Raw genomic sequence first — 25,214 nt, forward strand, 5'->3', positions numbered from 1 at the left:
ATATCAAGACGTGGAATACATTTACAATCAAACGGCTTCCTCTGGTTCAGCCAGAGATGCTCGGTTTAACTCCATATGATACAGATAGTATTTGAGTAGTCACTCTATATCATCCCCCTATTCATCAACCGTATGTATCTATTTGCGCTATCGGTCCAACTCCGCCGTCGCTGTCAATGGCAACTCATTCTGTACTTCGTGGTAGTAATTGTTTATCTCGAATAACATTGAATCACGTATGATGTACGGAAATTACCGATGTTTTGCGAATGCAAATCGATGGAAGGGAGATAACTCTAAATCTGTTTTTCTTGTCAGCAAAATCTAGCGATGGCTACAAAAACATTTATACCCGTGCTTCAAACAATTCAAATCTAACATTAAGGTGTTCAGTAAGATAAATACGTTGTTCACTGGTCCCTCGGGGGGCATGGGTTGATGTACCCTCGATGTTTGTTTATGTTCCCTGAGCCCGAAGGCATAAACAAACATCAAGGGTACATCAACCCATGCCCCCCGAGGGACCAGTGAAGATCCTATAATGTTCCACATTATCATGCTTTTGAAAATGTGTATGTAATTAAGATCATGTTTTTATGTATTTACTTGATATACATGTATTTATGCTCATTCAGAGGTAAGAAAAATTCCCTTGCGGACAATAGAAAAATATATTCGTAGAAACGAATAAGGGAACAACGTGGAGGTCTAATCGTCGAGTTCAAAGTTGAACACGCACAACCCGATATATTCGATAGTCCGGTGGACTTCGAATTAAGAATGTTTCATTGCGGTTAAATGTGCTGCCGATAAACCGTGATCATTGTAAATTGGCTATTGACACCCAAGTATTCCGTTGATTCTCATTTGGCATGAGATACATCTGGACAGAAATTTGGAAAATGTGCCGTGTTGTAAAGTCCTCAACTGAATCGGCATTTTAATCCTGGTCGTCCTGGGAGTGAGTGAGTATGGGTTTCACGCCGCTTTTAGCAATATCACAGCTGGGGACACCAGAAATGGGCTTCACACATTGTACCCATGTGGGGAATGGAACCCGGGTCTTCGGCGTGACGAGCGAACGTTTTAACCACGAGGCTACCATGTACCACACTGCCCCCTTCGACATGAGAAAGAATTGTGGGCCGCTCATCCTTGATATGAGAAGGGACTTGAACCGGTTTGGCTTTAAATGAGAAAGTACTTTTGGGTCAGTTATTCTTTCTATGAGAAAGTACTTTGGAATTGTTTTCCGTGATACGAAGCGTGCTTTTGACCAGTTATTGACATGAGAAAGAAGTTGGAAGTAGTTGATCTTACCTCGTTAGGATGAGAAAGCCACAATAACTCAGTGCGCCTAGTGGCTGCAAGACCTGTATACTCCCCAGGGAGTTGAGATTGATAATGCGATGTGCCGTTGAGATTGACATCCAATGATCGAGGGAAAAAATACCAGCGCCTTGAGCATGCACTATTTGCGTGGATATGTGCGCTATATAAATATCCTATAATAATAATAATAATAATAATAATAATAATAATAATAATAATCCTCTGCTGCATACTATCTTAAATCTGTAAAACATAATAATAATAATAATAATAATAATAATCATGTCTGATAACAGAGCCCACCACCCTCGTTCCTCTCTTAACCGTGTATATATGCCAATCAATTCTGGAGGTCGGGGTTTGATTAATGTGGAGGCTCTTCATGACAGAATTTTATTGTGTACTTTTGCACATATTTATTTATCGGATGATCCTCTGGTGATGCATGTGAAGACTCATGATGAAAGCAAGGAATTCCACAGTTATTTTAAGCGTGCCAAGGTTGTTGGACAGAATCTGAAATTTGAGGTTGACTTTGCTGATGGCGATGTACTGCTGGATGGTACAGCGATGGGAGTAAACCAGGTGAAGTCCTTCACCAAGTCTGCCCAGAGTCGGTCTTTTGTGGAGAAGCTTTCTGAGAAGCCATTGCATCGTGTGTACATGCAGGGTGTGGAACAGAATAGCAATCCCTCCGACTCCTTCGCCTGGATGAAGTCGGCTGGTCTTAAGTGTGAAACTGAGGGCTTCCTTTTTGCTGCTCAGGACCAGTCACTTCCCACTCGTAATCGCCTAAATGTGATTCTTAAAGAAAATATCAATATGAAATGTCGTCTTTGCAATGAATTCACAGAGACTGTCCAACACCTTGTCAGTGGATGCCTTTCCTTGGCACAAACAGCATATCTTAAACGACATGATGGCATGGCTCGCTGCTTTTACTACCGTCTCCGACATGCCTGTGGCTTTGACTCCGAGGTCCATCCATGGTACGACCCTGAACATGTCCAGGGCGTCATGGAAAATGACGCTTTCAAACTTCTGTGGAATAGGCCCATATACAGCCTCAGAAGAATTCCAGCTAACAAACCTGATCTTGTCCTTTTTTGATAAAGCCAATGAATTTATATATATCATTGAATTTTCTGTCCCTTTTGACAGGAATGTGATTGACAAGATCAAGGAAAAGCATGATAAATATGCGGACCTCGCCTTTGAAATGTCTCGCTTGCATCCCAAGTACACTGTCGTCAGGCTCCCCATTGTTCTCGGTGCCCTTGGTTTGGTACCTCCTGATCTCTTGGCGCAGATCAGGAGAGTGCCCGGGTTCTCCACCGGGAGTACAGCCCTTCTGACACTCTGGGTAATGCAGAAGGCTGCAGTGTTGGGGAGCCTTCATATTCTCCGGAAAGTTCTTGGTGGGTTCGACTAGGCAGCGTTTCCTGGGAGAAGTCCCATTCGCTGTCTGGGCTGCGTGTAGAGGGGGGCAAGGGCCCTGAGCTGATGATGAGCCTTACCAGCCTGACTGTGCCAGGATCACCCGAACCCTCTCTGCTGCATATTATCTTTAATCTGTAAAACATAATAATAATAATAATACGAGAAAATGCTTGGGACCAGTTTTCATCAATATGAAAAAGCAGTTTGAACAGGTTATTCTGACATGCGAAAGAACTTTGAAGTGGTTATCATCGATAGGAGAAATATCACTCAGACGACGAGAATGGCAGATACTTTTTGATAAACATACCAGTGAGTTCTGTAAACGACCGCGCGTTAATGCGCCTCCTTATTATCAAGATACCCATAGCTGGATGGATGCAAGATTGGTACCACGATCTGGGGTCGCCAAATGTACATTCCTGTCTAGGTCTAGACGCACTCATTAGTGTCGTGTGAGAAACTGATACAATGTCCTGGGTAATTAGGGTAAATCTGTCCTCGCTAAATTGATCGACGTCACCATATTGGAATTGTCAGACGAGTAAAGTGGAGTTTAATCGAATCCTTCTTTCGAGGACTGTTCACAGAGAGTTCACTAATGTGGCCGGCTAGGAGGTGATACGTAACGCCGTATGAGGGTGGGGTACTGTCATAGACATGTTAGTCGCTATTAGCAACAGACACAAGTTGCTTTTGTTTTACAACAGTAACAAAATGCATAATTTTCAATTTCTAACTTCACAGACTAAACCTCATCTAAACCTCATGCACAGCTGAAATATACAACAATCGTCTTAGTATCAGGTGAAAAACAAGTTTCCCATTGACATTTCAAGCTAATATCACATGCTAATATTACAAGCTAAGACCAACATGTGAGTTGGGTCATTATCTCAACAAACATTTTGCTACATACTATCTAGAAGTTTTTTCTATACGTTAACATAAAAGTTCCCGTTATTATACGTTATATCTATACACGTTTCCGTAAACACACGATATTGTTTTTCTTGTTGCAATCTACTAAGACTAGATATATTCAAAATTCTAGCTATATTTGTGTATTTTTGAAAACACATAACGGTTGAAGCCTTAACAGTCAATATGGACTTCGTGTCGTCAAATCTCGAACGGGGTCTTAATTATAAACATAAACAATAATCATAATCATTAAACAATCGCGTTGATTAAATAATATTCTCCATCATGACACTGCTGCACTGCACAAGTCACATTAGTACCAAACCGAGAGACAGAACTAGCTAGCCTGTGCAAGTTTCTTGAACAGAAGGTATTTAATTTCTTTGTAAATGTCCAAATTTAGCATCCGACATCTGTTATGAGCGATAAATAAACGGATGGAAAAGTCAGCGACAAAAACACTGGTCCTCTTTGTGTGTCGTATTTTATTCAATAAGCAGATGAATCCTGATTTAACGTCAGCGCACCAGAACATGTCTCTTGTGAATATGTTTACATCCAGATTTTACTGGGGCGATGGGTAGCCTAGTGGTTTAAGCGTTTGCTCGTCACGCCGAACACCGGGCGTCGATTCTCCACACATTGTGGAACCCATTTCTGGTGTACCCCGCCGTGATATTCCTGGAATATTGCTGAAAGATTTTACAAAACTAAGGGTCCTCAGGGCCCTCATTTACTAACTTGAAGGTACAGATTGGCATTACATAGTCTAGAGCCCTGTACCTTAAAATGTAATAATTACGTTTATGAAAAAGAACTTTATATTTCTTGTCGAGAATTAGGTACGGTGAATATTCTGTAATGTAAAATGTAAAAATTAATTTTCTGCGCCTTTCCGGTATGTTTGTGCGTACAGCTCGCTCATTTCTGTGGCGCGCAAAATTCTCAACCATTGGGTCTTTTAACGATACCGGAATATTTGCCTGAACTGCTAAACTCGATTGTAAAATCAGGAGTATATCAAAAGCATATCGTAATAAACCACTGTAAAGTAGCGACGTTACAAGGTGTTCACGAAAACGTGAGCGCACCTAACCACATGCAACAGCAAGTACTTGTTTCCAGAACAGAATGCGAACTTAGAGAGCAAGTCCACATGGAGAATTGCATAGGGCATCATTTGTGTTGCTGATGCTTTAAATGTTAAAATGTCTTTTAGAAAAGTAACAGTTTTACTGGCGCCTTTAACGCTGAAACTTGATAAAAAAACTTATAACCCAAAATCACACGATGCTAATTGGCACATTTGAAGAAAGCACACGCTCGACTGTATCTCAAACGTTGTGACTTGTAGATACAAGAGGCGGGAGAAGCAAGAACGTCGCTCTTCATAAAGGAAAAGTTGACAAGTAGAAGTTGAAGTCATCTCTCTTTTCACACAGCCCTTTAGGGAGCTTCTTGTCAATCGGGAGTGAGAGTGAGTTTAGTTTTACGCCGCTTTTATTTAGCATTATCCCAGCAATATCACGGCGGGGGACACCAGAAATGGGCTTCACACATTGTACCCATGTGGGGAATCGAACCCGGGTCTTCGGCGTGACGAACGAACGCCTTAACATCTAGGCTACTCTACCGCCCCTCTTGTCAATCGGAATCTTAAAGATGGATAAACGTTTTGAACAAATTCCATTTATTGATTTTGCTATTCGTTATTGATTTTGCCATTCGGAGGGTATGTGTGTGTGTGTGTGTGGGGGGCAGTTGTTGCGTACGTCTTGACTAAATCTCTCCCAACAAAGTTTCAACTATTTGCAACAAACTTTAAACGACATTGTCATTGAACACTATACCACATAAATTGAATTCCTCTATGTTAATGAGTCGTTAGTCTGGAAATTTGTCGCGAAATTCACAATAACAAATAATTAGTAAATTGTAATATGTTCCTGGGATTAGCGAGTACACACTTCCTCCACGTGAGTCGTGTCTTCAGAGATATGACATTTCGTACCGATGGTAGGTAAATCAGTATTTGTCAAAAATCATTATTTTGTAGAGATCCGCGCGGTCCAGGGAATACAGTTTAGGCTCCAGACGTTCCCCAGTGTATATAAACCAGTGATTTGGAACTTAAGCTAAGAAATTATAACCATCTTCCCATCATCTGTCTTCATCCTCGTCAACTTAACGTGGGTGGATGGCGGGTGATGTAGGAAGTGTGAGTGAGTTTAGTTTTACGCCGCATTCAGCAATATTCCAGCTATATGGTGGCGGTCTGCAAATAATCGCGTCTGCACCAGACGATCCAGTGATCAACTACAGGAGCATCGATCTACGCAATTTGGAACCGATGACACGTGTCAACCACGTCATTGAGCCTGACCACCCGATCCCGTTCGTCGCCTCTTACGACAAGCATGGGTTACTGAAGATCAATTACAAAACACAATAACACCCTACATAACAATTTATCAGTATTGTTCAGAACAAAAGACAAATATTTTCAAAATATAATTCTACTGAGTTAGATATAACACTTTTTCAACATTGAAAAGCTTGTTTCTCACTGACTGGTTGTCGTCCCATTAGTACAAATTCCCTTTACTAACCATCTCCCTTCACTTCACCTCTCCATCACTAACCATCCACAATAATCTTTCTTAATCCCACAATGCCTATTTTGTTTCTGGAGGCGTTTGATTAAGTGAAAACCTTGCCGTTTTCATTAGTACGAAGCTTCCCTGATTACTCTAAGTGCCCCACGAAGACGTTTTGTATGAGTGCCCAGTGTGAAATGTACAACCCACAGAAAAGAACACCGCTGCATGCTCGGCTTCCCACTCAGTGGATATTTTCTTGCACTATTGCCTTCCGAGGGACGGAAGCGAAAGTTTATAACCAGAGCTCGCGGCAACAAAACTTAATTATCTTGCCCGACGAAAGTTCACGACAACAATCAAGTATTTTTTCGAAGCATATGGTTCTTGACAGTTCTCATATATTTGGATCTGTTGCCGATACTTATTAAGGTGGTTGAAGTGTATCGTGCTGTAGGAATCCGTTCTTTCCTTCAGGGAAACCACACATATATCAAAATGGTTTCAATCAAGATTACTTCGGTTACAGTAACATCGAACCCAGTACACGTGTACTAAGTGAAATAAGGACCCCTTGCATGTGGAGCACAGACTGTAGACTAGGGTCCCATTTCACGAAACGTTCGTAGCCCTACGGCATTTGTAAGCCTATAATAAACCATAGAGTTACGACAGGTCGTAAGGTTACGAACGCCTTGTCCAGAATGATACAACAAATGACGTCAATAATGACAGTGTAACGACATTACTGCGTTTATAACAACAAAAATTAAATGTGTAATTTGTTATTTATGTATTTATTTAATCGACTTCTGGAACAAAGTGTATAAACACAAAATGGCCTATTTCGGTTTCCTTGAACTTGGACTATTTTCAAAAGTACTGTTCAGCGAATTGACTTCCAAAATAAGTATTAAGACCCGATGTCCACATGTGAATGCGAATCTATATTGTTTCAAAACAAATTTGTTTTTGTAAACTTGTCAAACCGCCCGTGCTAAGTGTGGAATCTCGACACGTAATGTCAGTACGTATAAACGAGTTAAATAAATCCTTTCAGACAAGCGCATTTCATCGTTTGAGTGTTCTCGGCGACACTGGCTAACACAAACAGGCCTATTTGTATTCCAATCTGTTTCCATTGACTCTAATTACGGATTCGTGTGCTTCGCCGGGTCCGAAGGTCCGCAGTACGCTCTGCGCAGGCTTGCAAGATTAGCAGATCTGCTCATGCGCGAAACGAGCCCATGGGAAGAGCAGTATGTCTCAATCAAGACGGGCGGTGACGGGGAAAGATAGCACGGCGGATGAAACAGTGCGGGCTGTTAGTGGTATAACAAGCTGAGGGAGATCACGGGATGGGCCAATAACCATTGCTGTAAACACATGACCAGACCACCATGTACCTACTGAATGTCGACTTTCATTTAAATTTACAAATACATTGTTCCTAGGTTACAAGGCTGACTGACTGACTGAGTGAGTATGGTTTTACGCCGTTTTTAGCAATATTCCAGCAATATCACGACGGGGGACACCAGAAATGGGCTTCACTAATTGTACCCACGTGGGGAATCGAACCCGGGCCTTCGGCGTGAGGAGCGAACGCTTTAACCACTGAACTACTGTCGGAAATAGAATACAACTTTTTTTCCGCATTTATATCTACAATTTATGTAGTTAATATATGAAAGTGTAAAATATCTGTTAACTAAGTTCAGTCTCAGTGGTAGGGAGGTAGGAAACGTAGAAAAGGGACTTTACTGAGGAGAGATTAGTGCAGGAATGAGCAATGTGGGTTTTTTCTTAGGCAAAGGCGACTTATTTGGAACAGACCATGGCTTTATTCAAATTAGTGTGCGATGATATTGTATTACAACGGACACTTTTTAAATGCCCATTTTGTAATTAAACTTAGCTTCATTATACACGATAGCTGACAAAACAATAATAAGTTTAACACTGAAACTATGAAGGATGTAGCTGCCATGGAGTCTCACTATCACTGTTAAAAGAAACAGGTGGGAGGGGTCGTCTCAAAAGCAAAACCAGGGTGGGGGAATAGAGAAATCAGCGAAGATAAAATAATTCTTTAGGCGAATTAAACTGGGGAAGAAAACGGCAGGTCATAACAATTTACAAACAATATCCAATCCTGTCGATCTTCTGGTGGTCATGCCACTTATATATTTTGAGACATTTCATACAATGGGGACAGTGAACCTCTTTATACAAACAGTCACACTCAACATTGTATCAGCCTTTAAGGTACCTCATGCCCCTCGTCTCCTATAATAATTTTAGACCCGTGAAGGTCCGGGTTAGAATTGATCTTCACAAACCCATGCTTGTCGTAAGAGGCGACTAACAGGTAGCGGGGTCAGGCTCGCTGACTTGGTTGACACATGTCATCGGTTTCAAATTACGTAGATCGACGCTCATGCTGTTGATCACTGGATTCTCTGGTCCAGATTCGAGTGTTTTCAGACCGCTACCATATAGCTGGAATATTGACAAACTAAAACTAAACTCACTCACTCATACTCGGTAACGATAATTATTTTGGCGATGTCCTTCGCAATGTTATTGCCGACAAGTTCGTAAAACATCACATAATATAATGCACTCATCCTGTGAACACTCGCTACCAATGTGTGATATCTGCTGCCAATGCTACCAAAGGTTGGATGCAAAACAGTGAAATGAATTAGAAAAAGTCTTTAGGACAAACTCGAATCATAAGGATACTGTCCTACATTCCTAAGGAGAAAAAAACAACAACATATATCTTAGCTTAAACAATACCTGTCGGCATTGTCAACAACACAAGGACTTATATCTGTGTTTGTGTTGTGCTGTTCTGACCTTGCCCTGCTATGTAGATATTAGCACAACGGCTGCATCTAGACATGCGATCTAAGAATCACACAGTTCACTTGACGGTCAGTCCACGTTAACAGGAAATTAAACATAATCTTCTTTCTGAATCCTGCCATCGAATGCGTTGCTGACAAAACTATTCCCAGCGCAGGTCTCTTCACGAGTCAATATTGATGGCTTCTTGACGATGCCGTGAACGGCTGTACTACGTTGACAGGTACAACCATCTCTATGAATCAATCACATGTATGCCTTCAAGGAATATCGGTCTTATCAACAACATTCAATTCATAACTTCGTTCGACTTTTTTACCAACTATAAGGTTTTTAATTGACATTGTAAGATACCGGTGTTATAACACCAATAATGCTATATCGACATTGGAACGTGTTACAACACCAATAATGTTATATCGACGTTGTAAGATACCGGTGTTATAACACCAATAATGTTATATCGACGTAAGATACCTGTGTTACAACACCAAAAGTGTTATATCGACGTAAGATGCCTGACAGTGTGTTACAACACCAATAATGTTATATCGACGTAAGATGCCTGTGTTATAACACCAATAATGTTATATCGACGTAAGATGTCGGTGTTATAACACCAATAATGTTATATCGACGTAAGATGCCTGTGTTACAACACCAATAATGTTATATCGACGTAAGATGCCTGTGTTACAACACCAATAATGTTATATCGACGTAAGATGCCTGTGTTACAACACCAATAATGTTATATGCGTAAGATCGACGTAAGATGCCTGGTGTGTTACAACACCAATAATGTTATATCGACGTAAGATGCCTGTGTTACAACACCAATAATGTTATATCGACGTAAGATGCCTGTGTTATAACACCAATAATGTTATATCGACGTAAGATGTCGGTGTTATAACACCAATAATGTTATATCGACGTAAGGTGCCTGTGTTACAACACCAATAATGTTATATCGACGTAAGATGCCTTTGTTACAACACCAATAATGTTATATCGACGTAAGATGATTCGGTGTTATAACACCAATAATGTTATATCGACGTAAGATGTCTGTGTTATAACACCAATAATGTTATATCGACGTAAGATGCCTGTGTTAATGTTAACACCAATAATGTTATATCGACGTAAGATGTCCGTGTTATAACACCAATAATGTTATATCGACGTAAGATGCTGATGTTACAACACCAATAATGTTATATCGACGTAAGATGTCGGTGTTATAACACCAATAATGTTATATCGACGTAAGATGTCGGTGTTATAACACCAATAATGTTATATCGACGTAAGATGCCTGTGTTATAACACCAATAATGTTATATCGACGTAAGATGTCGGTGTTATAACACCAATAATGTTATATCGACGTAAGATGCCTGTGTTACAACACCAATAATGTTATATCGACGTAAGATGTCGGTGTTACAACACCAATGATGTTATATCGACGTAAGATGTCGGTGTTATAACACCAATAATGTTATATCGACGTAAGATGTCGGCGTTATAACACTAAATAATTTATATCGACGTAAGATGCTGATGTTACAACACCAATAATGATATGTCGACATTGTAAGATCCCTGTGTTATAACACCAATAATGTTACATTGACGTTGTAAGATGCCAAATCCACAGCAACATTACATCATAAATTACCATGACTTCATGACGTCAGGAGCTGTAAGCCGCTTTATCATAAGCTCATAAGCTTACCCACACGTTTATTTCACACATCCTAAAACCTCGACCCCATTATTCCAACCACATTTTCAACGTTATGACGTTGTATAAAATAAAAACACAACATTATTGTAACAGTCACGACTACTACAAGTCCTAATGCTGATATCCAAGAGACCAAAATATTCAGCTGACCGAGAAGTGACCAATGAGTATAGTGCCTTACTACTTCCTAACGTCTTGGTCAGACAAGCCATTGGTTGATATTGTTGGTAACGCCCTGTCGAGACACGACGGAGCTCCAACGGGTCAGCTATCTTGCCAACACGGTAACTTAAATTCCAATCGCCTCTTCCAACCAACACGGATGATGTTTTGCTGATACCTTTTCAATGTTGTTAAACAATTACCCAACGTCAAAATCATCTGAATAGCGGAAAGCAGGACATGGTCCGATGACGTTATATTTCAAGAAAAGTTTTTTTTTCTACACTGACCATATCTTCTATTGATGTCTATAGCATTTACTGTTACAAGCTTCGTTTGACTGATAACAGAGGTCGGTTGATTTATTGTTCTCGTTTGTGTTAACAATCGAATTTACTGTTATTCTTGAGATGTCTATGAAGAAGTAACGATGTCATCATATGTTTTAAATTAAATTATACAGCCGCTGTCTCAAAGGTTAATGTGTTCCTTCAGTAGAACAGTTTGATGTTCTCATGAACATTACGCACGCAACAATGCATCCCTAGGGCTGCAAACGTGATTGTATGAATATAATAGTTCTGACATCAATCTTAGTTACTACTTCAAACAGTAAGATGTTTAACCGATATTCTATTTCACGTTTTCTATATAAATTCTCGGCACGCTATTGAAACAAAAAGTGTCGGGTTGATATTGTCATAGTTTGCAAGAAGCCTTGTTTCAGATGCCGCGTGGGCGGTGGGATAGCCTAGTGGTTAAAGCGTTCGCTCGTCACGCCGAAGGCCTGGATTCGATTCCTCACATGGGTACAATGTGTGAAGCCTATTTCTGGTGTCCCGTGTTATTGCTGGAATATTGCTAAAAGCGGCGTAAAACCATACCCACTCTCACTCAGATGCCACGTGATCGTTATTTGCATCATAACCTGTTTTCTTGTTCGCGCCTTTATGCATCAGCGTACCACCAACGCATATCAGCTGCTATATAATCTGTCCCATTAACCAACTGTCTGTAATATATCATGCGACCTTGCAGAATCTCATCAGCAGATCAGACACGTTAAATAAAATGATCAAATCACTAAGGCTTCGGTGTGTACCGTGCACTGTGTGGAGTTCTGAGACATATCGATATGCTGCTAATGACGGAGGGCTGCCCGAACCCCTAACAGGGTCAATATAACGCCAATCGCTTTATACCGTTAAAAGTCTTATCGTGACTGTATCGATTACCGCTGTTCTATCTAGTATCTAGTGATTCATCTAGCCATGTGATAAATGCCACACAAATACGTCTGTTCATTCGGGTTTTCAGTTTGCAATGAAAGGGCTATTTCTTTGTCGGTTTTCAGTTCGCAATGAAAGGGCTATTTCTTTGTCGTTGGTGTGGATTAATAAGTGGCTTTCATATTGAGCACTTGTATTCTGTATTCGATTTACTTTCGTAAGTAGATCTATATTTAAAAAAGAAAGCATATACGCACGCACACACACGCTTTCATATTGAGCACTTGCATTCTTTATTCGATATACTTTCGTAAGTAGATCTATATTTCAAAAAGAAAGCAACTACGCACACACACACACACGCACGGACCCGCCTCCCTCCCTCACTCACTCACGTCCTATTAGTGTCGGTATCATAGTAAAAGCAGCTTACCCATTAGAAAAAAAACCCAAGCACAATGTTAACTTTTTCAAAAGGCACAAGCCTCAACCTTTCTACGTTTTCCCCTGACATACAAAGCAGTGAGTAGTGACCTCGCGGTCTTGCAATATACAGGTGCAGTACACCTGTAACAAGCCAAAATTCCTTCGATACCACTTAATACCACTACTTATAAACTCCCCTTCACATCAGCTGCGGCCTGGTTTAAATGTAAGTATGTGAAATATATACGATGTTTAATCCCTGCCGTAGATATTTCACAGAAGAGAGGGATAGGGCGACCACAGTGCCGTTACATGTTACCAGCGATCACAAACCAGCTCATATGCTTACGGGGGCGGTGGGGTAGCCTAGTGGCTAAAGCGTTCGCTCGTCACGCCGAAGACCCGGGATCGATTCCCCACATTGGTACAATGTGTGAAACCCATTTCTGGAGTCACCCCGCCGTGATATTGCTGGAATATTGCTAAAAGCGGCGTAAAACCATACTCACTTACTCACTCACATGCTTACGTCATTCGCCATTATAGAAGGCAAGCGATATATTTTAGGTCCAGGTAATTGCGTGACATTACATCCAGATCAGTGATTCAAATGTTGCAATTCCGACTGATCATCTCAACAATCTTGCCTATGTATTTATACAAGGGAAAGTTGCTAAGCCTTTGAAACATCAGAATGTTTGCTAGTTATTCACTATGACGGAACCGGCCGTTCTGCAAGCAGTTTCGACCTGCGTGGACATTGACAACTGACCGACACATGTGTATTGACCCGTGGTAAATAGGGTCATTGGTCAAATTGATACTGACCTTAATTTCGCAGTCCAGCTTGTCAGTTAAGACATGTTCATATTGATCGGACATGCATAATTGAGGCTTAATGTGACGGGACATTTTCCAGGAGTATTATCAAAGTCCGTATGCCCAAGGCACAGTGTTGGAGGTGCCTGTTCTTCACCGTAATAGCCAGAGTGTTGACGTTTTGTCTTTCTGCTGGCGGTCTGTAAATGATCGAGTCTGAACCAGACAATCCAGTGATAACAGCATTGACACCAGTCTACGCAATTGGAATACGATGACATGTGTCAACCAAGTCAGCGAGCGTGACCACCCGATCCTGTTAGTCGCTTCTTACAACTTACATGGGTTGTTGAAAACCAGTTATTGCCTGGGTCTTTACGGGTGTGTTGAATATTGAGTGCATTTTACCTTACAGAGCTGAAAAATTCAAAACTTAACCCGTACTTGCCTCACTCACCAAAGAAAATCAAGACGCTGTTCTATTTTTAAATGACACCTGCCAAACTTTCTGCAAAGGACACGTGTACATTTCTGTCAGCTTCGTGTTGCACGTGCAATCCGTGAGGATGTGGTATCAGGTCAAGAAAAGCCGAGGATGGTTGTGTGGAAGGTCTGGGGCGGTACATTGGCGTCATATGCATTTTACATTTGGAATGTATGACGCTAACTTAACAAAATACATTTTAAGTGTATAAACTGACTCTTAAGCGACATTTACTCAGAGGGAGGAACACATTAAATGGACATGCTGTGTCTATTTCAGGGGCGTAGGAACGGGGACGGGGGCTGGGGACTTTTCAAGACGAAACCATATCAACCTTACCATAACTACAATTTCATTTTGATTTTCAATACTTTTCATAAATTAGAATCCCTAGAATGCACGTGCAGCAAAGGGTAGGCTCAGACAGTGTATCCCGAGCTCGATTCACGCGTGAATAGTTCATTAATAAACGTTAACGTTAAGTTTGTGAAAAAGATGTTGAAAAAATGATTACATTAGTTCAATAATGTTCGCGTAAAATATGCTTTCTTACCACCACTTTAACGAAATGTCGCCATGCTCGTAGAAAGAGGCGACAAACGGGATCGGGTGGTCAGGCTCGCTGACTTGGTTGACACATGTCATCGGTTCCCAATTGCGTAGATCGATACTCATGCTTTTGATCACTGGATTGTCTGGTCCAAACTCCATTATTTACAGACCGCCGCCATATAGCAGGAATATTGCTGAGTGCGGCGTAAAACTAAACTAGCTCACTCACTTAACGAAATTTATTTGTGTTATACTTTGTTTCGGAAACACTTCAACCATATTAATTTCGGAATTAATCAAATTGAAACAAAAACGGTTGTATATGGCCAAAAATCAGAAAATTAAGAACATTACTGTTATTGGCAGGGTGGGTATATCAAATAATTCATCTTTGTAAAAGAATATAAACCCGGAAACAATTTATGTGGAACGCTGTTTTGAACTGTATTACGCGGCATGTCAGCTTAACGAGGGGTGGAGGATTCAAGAAGTGATGTTGGCTTCAGACGGTAACTATAATTGTGGACCCTCACAAGGCATGGTGTTTACAAGACCAACAGTCGGAATCAGTACAAACAAAGGATTCAGGTCGAAATTCGCAGACTTCTGGCACGTGTGTGTGTGTGTGTGTGTGTGTGTGTGTGTGTGTGTGTGTGTGTGTGTGTGTGTGTGTGTGTGTGTGTGTGTGTGTGTGTGTGTGTGTGTGTGTGTGTGTGTGTGTGTGTGTGTGTGTGTGTGCAGAAGCAAAACATACACTGGCCCAAAAAAGAAGCGCATAGGTGAAAATCCAGTGTTATCAGTGATTCTTTAATAACTTAAATTACACAAAAAGTAATGATAGAGCAATAAAAATTCACACAGGTATTGGGACATGTGTATCCAAAAACATACAGTCATTCACAGTGCTCTCTGAAACTCTGTATTCAGATAAATGAAGTTTCCAAGAACAATCAAAATCGCTCCAAAACTATTTAGACAAATACCTTACTGGAAATTAGTAAAATGGAGAAATCTTATAAAATCACAAAGCAGATATACATCGTTGAAGGGTATGGTCAGATTTACAATCGCAAGTTTAAATTAAGAAATGACAACAAATGTTTAATGTTCGCTGGCAAACCTTTAAACATGCAGACATTATAGCTAATAAAATGTCTTCATATTGACAATATGACTGAGGGTGAACCTATCTCTCGTTCAATCAATATCTTAGACAATGTCCTATAAAAGACGCACGTCATGTCTGTAGTCTTGCTGCCTGAATATTCATTGCATCATTAGCATTTAGCATGAGGACCTCATCTAGTTCCAGACGCCATTTTATCTACCTGTGTACATAAACATTGAGACCGCTGTCGTAGCTGACGTTTGCTTATCCTGGAGATCAATTCAGTCCCCGCCGTCTGGGACAATCGTCTCCGCCCTTTCAATCAGAGCATAATTAATCTTCATTTTACAATTTTCCCACTTTCCCGACATATTGATATCCATATTGACCAAACTTATTGCTGGTTTGGAACGAGATGACCATTGTCCTGGTGGTCAGTGGAGATAATCATTTCGACTGGACGGACAGCAGGACTCGCATACCAAGTGGCGTTCCTTGGCCTTGTCGTATGTGTACACAGGCAAGAAATAGAGAAATTCTGATTTTTCTGATGAGACAACTTTCCAGTAAATCCTTACTTAAGATTCCGTATCACGATTGCTGTTCAAGAAATTTTATGAGCATATAGGAGATGCACGGTGAAGTGAATTGAGTTCAGTTGAGTTGAGTTGGGCTTTACGTCACAACGGCATTATTTAAGCCATATAGTGACGAGAACAAGTCTGCAGTCATGGATATTTAAATTCAAGTACACGTTGAAGTGAGTGCGTGAGTATAGTTTTATATTCCAGCAATACCACGGCGGGGGACACCAGGAACGGTCTGTACACATTGTACCCGTGTGGGGAATCGAACCCGGGTCTTCGGCGTGACGAGCGAACTACCAGCTCACCTCACCGCCCCAGATACACGTTGAAACGGTGCACTAAACATCTCAGAGACTGCACCACAGATAAATGAACATTTGATAGGTTACTTCAGCGAAAACAAAATACAATATGTCGAGCAGAATGTTTTAAAAGCCTGTCAACAATGATGAACAATGAACAGAAACAAATTGTTCCGCAAAAAAATAATTTCAGATAGATATAGAACGTATGTGCAAATCCTGTTGGCACTGACAACTGAATAGATACACCAACGTGCCGCTGAAAATATGTTCCATAGTCGGAACTATAGTCTGATCTCAAAGGCGTCGAAAAGAACCCAACTAAATGTTAAGAACGGATTATTCTATTTTCAGGTAGGGGATTTTCTGTTGAGCTATGGGTGACAGTTGAAACCTGTGCTTTCAGCAATTCAGAAATATTGTATTTTTAGTTCTCCAAGCGTCAATTGTGTTTTGGCAGAACGTTTCGTTGATTTGTAAGCTTGTGTTTTTGTATAAAACATTATTTCTAAATTCGTTTCGAGCTTCGTCTGATTTCACCGTGGCGGTTTACACGGGTCCGGTTTAAGAGAACCAATGTTTCAGTAACAGTAGAAGAAACATTGCTCTCAAGTCTCATAAAAGAAAATTGTTCAATGGCTGTTAAGCGAAATTATATGTGTCGGATCCTTCATTCAGAGATCGGAATTGTAATCCTTGCCTTCAACAGCCTATTAAACAGTCATTCCATTATATTCAGATAGTTTCTGGCGGTCTGGGTAATATCATTTGGTGTGCAATGGTTTGTAAAGTTTAAAAGGCCGGGTCAGTTATTGTTCGCAGTTATTGTGAAAATGATCCACCGTTGTTCTTTATGTCTGCGTTAACTGAAATACACATTAACTGGTGACAACAATCGTGGCGATTTAAAGCAACTGTGAAGATGTTCTTGTTGGTCGTTTAGCGAATCGCTTAGGCTATCACCTTAGGCTTTCTCTGAAGACTAAATGTGTGCCGTACATAGTGCTTTCGAAGATTAAAACAGTTATACGAAGTGAATATAATTTTGCACAGTGAAAATATGGCCAATATTCCAGCGGGGACATCAGAATTGCCTTTATATATTGTACCCAACTGGGAAAGGAACTGGGACCTTTGATACGACGAGCAAACGCTTTACAGGAGACTCCGGTCTTCCGCTCCTTTATCCCATGAAAAATGTACGATTTTTCCATGTGTTGCCTGTATTCCTCATACAGTATTGATAGATCCATCCCCCGTTAGTGAGTGAGTGAGTGAGTTTACTTTTAAGCCGCTCTTAGCAATATTCGATACATCGTAGGCAGGTAGGCGACAACTGGGAGATGTTTCACTTAGGGGTATATAATGCTATAGAGTATTATGTGTTATGCTTATTTGTTGTCATTCTCTTCCCACAGAGGTTACTCCTGTCATATCTTCCTACGTAACCTCTGTTCTAATACGGCCCTTTCATGGTGTGAGCGTTCAAGACTCGTGATTGGAGACAATCAGATTTAGTTGTGCAATCAGCAACGTTGTTTCAAAAGTGATCATTCGCAAGGCCTCGGTAATTTCCGTATGCTTCGAGAAAACTAAACTTCTTCCCCTGCGCGATGCGCAAACGTTTCTTCTAGACAGAACTCAGTTATGTTATGGCGGATCAGTGGCGTCTCCATCGCCCTCGTTGACAACGGACAAGCTAGCCATTAAACGTCTTGTGTGTAACATCAACACAAGTCCCCGGCAGATGGGGGATATTTGTGGCCCCACATTTGCTTGTGTTAGTCAAGTTGAATCTAAGTCGATGTAACAGGTGTTCTGATTGGATAGAAAGAAGGGAGATAATTTGTGTTGCGATCTTTTGCCGCTAGGGGATTTTACGAGAACCGGGAAATATGGCCGTATTAGAACAGAGGTTACGTAGGAAGATATGACAGGAGTAACCTCTGTGGGAAGAGAATGATTTGTTGTTTAACCCTGCATTATATTTGGCGGTCTACATCGCGTCTGGACCAGGCAATCTTGTAATTCACATCAAGAGCATCGAAATACACAACAGGGATACGATGACATGCCTCAACAAAGTCAGCAAAGATGGCCACCGGATCCTGTTTTTCACCTTTTACGACAAGCAGGCGTCCGTGAAGAACATACTATAAAGTAGTGAGTGAGTTTGGTTTGATGCCATTTTGAATAATATTCCAGTTATATAACGACGTGCCTAGTTAATGCCGGATGACAGCCCTAAGTGATGCAGGTGTTGTCCGTTTACCACTTGGTGAAACACACGGGCATTGGGGGTTTGTATTTTTGGTTGTTGTTTAACGACGCACACAGCGGTATTCCAACTATATGGCGGCGGTCTGTAAATATTCGAGTCTAGACCAGACAATCCAGTGATCAACAGCATGGGCATCTATCAACACAATTGGGATACGATGATATGTGTCAACCAAGTCAGCGAGCGTGACCACCCGATCCTGTTAGTCGCCTTTTACGACAAGCATGGGTTACTGAAGACCAGTTCTAACCCGGATCTTCACGTTTGGCATTGGAGGGAATATACTGACATTGTCAGGCGAATCTCGGATGCAAAGAAATAACTGAAAACGGATCGTCAGGTATAAGATATTATATTATGACAATACGATCCAAAACCTACACAATGATATCATCGTCATGTTATTCTAAATATCTCAGTCACCAGCCGGAAACGATTCCATTGGACGTTCCATTGGAGGTAATACCTTTTGGAAATTAGAAGAATTGGACACGAGGAATCAGCGATGACCGGCTGTAGTGGTTGAGAAGTATTGTAAGGTAACAATGTTATCATGCGTCTAAACACGTGTACGGATTGAGCCTCGTGGAACATGGTTATCGCCTCCTGATACACATGCGAGATTGTGGCCAGCTGTAATACCAATGTCTGCGACACATGCAAGGGGCATTATCTTCTGAGCTAGCAGCTCTGTTTATGAGACCTTGGAAATTGAGGTACAATCACGGATGTTTTTATGAGGAGCTTATGGGATACTCTATTGCTGACCCCGAACTAGCGGTCAGCTCTGACCAATGGTCAAGCATGGAAGGAACGTGAACAACAATGCTAATCTGTCCGTTGATGGTATGTTGATAACACGATGTTTGGAATAAGAGGAAACAAATCTGTCAATCTTCGATAATAATGTTCGCGTGCACAGTCACCCTGAAAGGTGATTTTATGTGGGTGGGCTTCGTTAGCGTTTGTAATCAAAGGGACGCGAGGTGAGGTTGTTTATGCTTGACAACTAATAATATGAGGCTTCTCCGGTTACATACTATCTAAACAAACATGTTTGTCTGTCTGGGACGTTATGCAACACTGTGGTGTCATATTACACCGGCTAAACCCGTCCTTGCATTACACCTCGATAATGGATTTAATACCATACATGGCGGCTGAACTGTTCTTGTTCTTGTTTGTTGAGAGTCGGGGAGGGGGGTGTACATGTCTATTACTCTTGTAATGATTTATGCAAATACGACATAAAGGTATGCATTTAAATTTGAGCACCAAACCGGCGCTCAGTCTAATTGCAAGGTCTTTCCTGAGGCATTGATCTTCAAACTTCTTACACGGTCTGTTTAAGCTTCTTTGTATATTTTTCATTTCTTATATAGTTTCAAATACGTATTACCCGGCAACATCTAGTACTATATTTTTAGCAAACATTCATCAAGTAAGGGAAGGTCAATAATATGTTTTCTTTTTTTAACATTTCGAGAAGATGGATTCTTCTGTCAAAAAATGAAGATATGTGATGTATTCTTAATGAGGCGAGACAATATGACCAAGGCAAAGATTTACTTCGCGGTATGGTTGCTGGGGAAACGGTCAGATGGTACATATACTTTCAGTTATACTGTCTTGGCCTATCGTTTACAAAGAAGGTACTGAACATTCTAGTCTGTCGTACAGGCCCTCAAGCAAATATATCCAAGAAAGCCCACGCAAGTCTAGAAAATGTGGCAAGTCTAGATTTCCTCAGCTTCTGAAAATGAAGAAGGTCTCAGGGCTCCTTTTCATTATCTTATATTTTCTTTTACAGTGAACCTATTTCAGTAAAATATGTTCATTTTAGAGACTACTTGTTAGTCTATGAACATTCGAGAAACTAGTGAATCGGCGAGTGAGAGTGTGAGGGACTCCCTGGGCAGAGGTTGGGTGGGTGTCACATATTCGGTCACATAGGGTGTCACATATTCGGTCACATATTCCGATGAGACGTCGAAGCAGCCATGCCGTGTGTGGATGGCTTGTAGATCAACAGGTTTCACTCTCTGTCAGATCCCATGATACATGGGATGTAAACCGGCTCAATACCAACATGTACTTAACAATGGACATTTGTACACTGGGCTTCTTAAGTGCAGCTTGACCTACTCTGCCGTGGATATCCCCTTTTAGTATTCAGACATCTGAGCAAGTTGGGAAAGCGGCGATCTATGCCACTTCTGATCACATATATATACTCAATACAGACAAATATATGAACGGTTGAGCTGATTCTGGTGGTGGTAATTCATTCTATGTATGAATCTACATGGACATCAAATATCACGACCATGGTTCAAAGCTTTAAAGCAATAATCATATCAAACTGGAAAAAAACATTAAACAGCGACCGGGAAATAGTAGGTATAATGACCCGGATATTGTTTGATAAAATATCATGATAAAATAGTGAAGAGACATAGTGGGACAGAAATATGAGAACAGTAATGTCTCATGTAGATTATATTGTGTGTTATCTTCACATCAACACGGGGAATTCAGGCTACGTTTGGACCCCAGTAATCTATGCGTGACGTATTACGACCGTCGTAGTGTACAACGTGTGGAAGTGTCCTGACCCAACCGTGACGTCTTACGGCCGTCGTAGTGTACAACGTGTGGAAGTGTCCTGACCCAACCGTGACGTCTTACGGCCGTCGTAGTGTACAACGTGTGGAAGTGTCCTGACCCAACCGTGACGTCTTACGGCCGTCGCAGTGTACAACGTGTGGAAGTGTCCTGACCCAACCGTGACGTCTTACGGCCGTCGTAGTGTACAACGTATGGAAGTGTCCTGACCCAGTCGTCGCTTACAGCGTTACTCATTATGTTAACCGCTGTTTTGGGGGTTACAGATTCGATAATTTCTAGCTGTAATATTCAATACTGCTGGATTAAACAACAGTCATCCACTCCACAGGTGCGGTAATGTGTTATTAAGGTTTAGACTTACACAAGTCTCTAATGTAATAATTCATAGTTAAAATGACAATTACAATACATGCATGGGCTTAGCACTCAGTACAGCCTTGGAGCAAGGCTAATGAAGGGTATACACAGTCACTCTGCACCCAGTGGGGTATGTATTCATCCATCGCTACTACTAAATCGATCTAAACGTCATGCAATTGACGGCGGATTGTTTACTCTGTAACACGATACAGCCGGTTAGTGGTAAAACCTTGTCCACATATCGTATGTCGCCGCTGTGCTGCTGATCAATGGGGTGTATGATACCTCCAAATGCTGCTCATAGCTCGCGGAGCTCAGAGCATGCCTGCTACAAACAATGTGACGACGGTAGGGATTGGGGATATTTAGGATGGGGGGCTGCTGAAGTATCATACATCATTGACGGTCAGAGGAAGAAGGAAAGAAATCAAACCATACAAATAAACACATAAAGACGTTGAGAACGCGGAAGGACGAAAGACAAGGTAACCGTTGGAGTTGAATAAACAAATACAATATTTTCAGAGAGGGAAGTAAAGACGGCTAATATAGTGTAATCCAGGATCACACAAACCCTCTCTGCTGCATTTTCATTTTGATTTGTAAACCATAATAATAATGCACAATATTTATAACGCGCTTTTCCTGGCCTCATATCCTGCTCAAATACAATCTGATTATTATTACCCCGGGGGCACTAGAAGGTTAATAGTTACATAACTTATCCCACCGGGTACCCATTTATAGAAATAAAGAAGCTTAAAACTTAGCGAAAGAAAAGTATCCCTTAACGACACAGTTAAAAAAAGACAAAATGTTCCGGAAAGCGTTCAGGCTACCAAGGAAGAGGGACATGTTAGTGGATAGGGTTAAAAACCAGATTATTGACAACGACATCTCTGTTAGTGGTTTTGTTGGTATCACTTTGTACTTACTTCTCGCATTGTTCCTGGCCTCTTGAAGAATAGTCTTGAAATTAACATCTCCAGTTTTCATATCAAATGAATGGTGCCAAGGCTTATATCTGTAGGTCTTACTGAGCGCCAGGTATATAGCTTCCATGGAGAAGAAACAATTCGACTTCCCCTTGTTAGGGTCAAGTTTGTAATCACTGTATAACAATCCCGCTTTCGTCCATCCAAACACTTTTATAAGTTCCAAGAAGAACTCGCCGGCCTTGGCGTATGATCCTAACATCCTTGTGAGTAGTTTGTACTCCGATTTGTCCCAGAACGCGCTGACCAGTGCCCCTGAACTCAGGACAGGTATTTTCCACCGGGGGCTGAACCTAGCCACCGGTGCGACGGCGTAGTCGCAGGCCGGCCCGATGAAGACGTGAGCATCGTTGTGGATGTAGAGTTCTATAGCTTCTAACGGGCCTTCAGTCTCCGAACATTGAGAATCCCGTATAACCAGACTGATGTTATGTTGAGGTAGCACTGTCATATTTAACATGATGTTTTCAACAGCTATTTGTAAAGCCGGTCTCGTTTTTTGAATCACCCAGGGGTACTTACCCTTGTGGGGTAGCAATACCCCGATCTTAAGTTCATTCCCTTGTCTTGAATATCCGACTAGAGAGGATACTATTAATGTGAATACCCGTATATTCATTTTGACATGGAGAGAGTGTAAATATATCCAACAATATCATGTACAAGTTTTCCCTGTTTCACATGTGACATCCATTGGCGTATATTTCGTATAGCAAGCGACAATAGGATACACTTCCTGCTTCAAAAGGTGATATATTTCAAATGTATTCACACAGGTAGAAATAGAGGCCACGTGAATAGTAAACTGTGGACTGCCTAAACATATCTCCGGTGAGACGGGTTCCAGATGTGCCGGCTTTTAACAAGCCCACCTCTGATCTGTGATCGAACAACCATACTCTGTTAAAAGATCCAAGTATACTTCCTATCTCCTTGCGAGAGAGCTCTTCCAAGTCACGTGGTTCATCCAGTGGAAGGACAGCTACCATCTTCAAAGATAGTATATACCATCCATTCTGCCGCTGAAACTATAACTGATCACACTTGAAAAAAAATCTTATCCATCAGGCACTTCTTGTTCGCGAGTTTGTGCTTTGTGAGATGTTTGATGATGTAGACACAGGTTAACTGTTGAAGTTGGGGCTTATATACTGCTCATCGCTCACTCGCAAATAGCATCTGGCGGCGAAAAACACTCCACAGCTTAAACGTTCACGGATTTGTTTTTTGTTTATTTTATTTAATATATGAACTGGACGATAATGACTAGAGATCGGCTATTTTGATTTTGTGAACGATCCTTCTGAAATCTGTAAAAGGTTACTTTTCCACAACATGGCAAAATCGGTTTTTTTATGTTTGCGAAACTTCCTTGAATATTGACGCGAGGAAATAGAACTCCTGAATATCCAATATTGAGGGAGATTTCTTCCGTCCTCAAATCATCACAACTGTACAATCCCGGGTAATCCACATGGAATGAACAGCCGGTTGTAGCTGACATCCAACATCTCTTACAGCGTCATCGTCGACAGTTGTGGAGTGCTCAATACAGCGGTGACAGGGACGTTCTCTGCCGCGCCTCGCTCCAGAACACAATACAGGTAAGGTGTTTTGCTTAGAGATCACACACAGTCACCAGGTGTCACGCTTAACAACATACCTTGGACCAGGAAAGTCATGGGTTCGCTACGTATACCAACAGTCCTTTATACGATCAATTTATTATATATAAACGGTATTGACTTATCGCCAACAAACTCGACATGCGGGTAGAAAAGCATTTGACACAAACAAATCCACCCTGAAACCTATCCGTGATGCAGGTCTACCCACAAGAGGAACACTTTGTTAACACAACAGGGACACAATCAGATCACTCTCAACAGAAACACACCCAGTCAGCTCTCTGTCAGAGGGAAGTGAATTCCTTACGCTGTGAGCAATGCATGCTTGTGCTTGGGGAAAGCCATTACATAGGGTCTCGGCTCTCGCGATATCTCCGAATCCCGTGTGACTCGACGTTGTTCAGATACCATTAGGATTCTATGCTTGTCAATCCCAATTGTGCAGTCATTGATTTGGTTTAAACTCAGTTCTTAGCCGTCTTTCTTAAATAATTATTGATGCTTATACCACAGATAGGTTGGTTAATACCTAGCCGACACTGACGTCGCTTTTAGATTGAAGGTGGCGTTGATACTAATCAGACAGGTAATTTGACATTTCTGAGACTATCTGGAAGATGGTCATCATTGGTAGGTATATAGGTATACATTTATATTGGTTATCAATACTCGTGTCAATTCGCGATCAGTTGACAGTATTGGTTGTCTCGGCTTTAATTATATAGCGTGG

General features: G+C 41.2%; 1 protein-coding gene across 1 annotated transcript in view; it reads right to left on the bottom strand.

Moving 5' to 3' along the window:
- LOC124283764 (atrial natriuretic peptide receptor 1-like) overlaps positions 1-24,729 on the bottom strand; it is a 111,230-nt gene extending 86,501 nt beyond the window's left edge. Inside the window, exon 1 of the mRNA XM_046719782.1 lies at positions 22,797-24,729. Within this exon, the coding sequence (XP_046575738.1) occupies positions 22,797-23,475 (679 nt within the window). The 5' untranslated portion in view covers positions 23,476-24,729. The remainder of the gene's footprint in view (positions 1-22,796) is intronic.
- Between the last annotated feature and the right edge of the window lie 485 nt (positions 24,730-25,214).

Source organism: Haliotis rubra, unplaced genomic scaffold, assembly GCF_003918875.1.
Source record: "Haliotis rubra isolate DU_JTF1 unplaced genomic scaffold, ASM391887v1 Scf320, whole genome shotgun sequence".
Lineage (NCBI taxonomy): Eukaryota > Metazoa > Mollusca > Gastropoda > Lepetellida > Haliotidae > Haliotis > Haliotis rubra.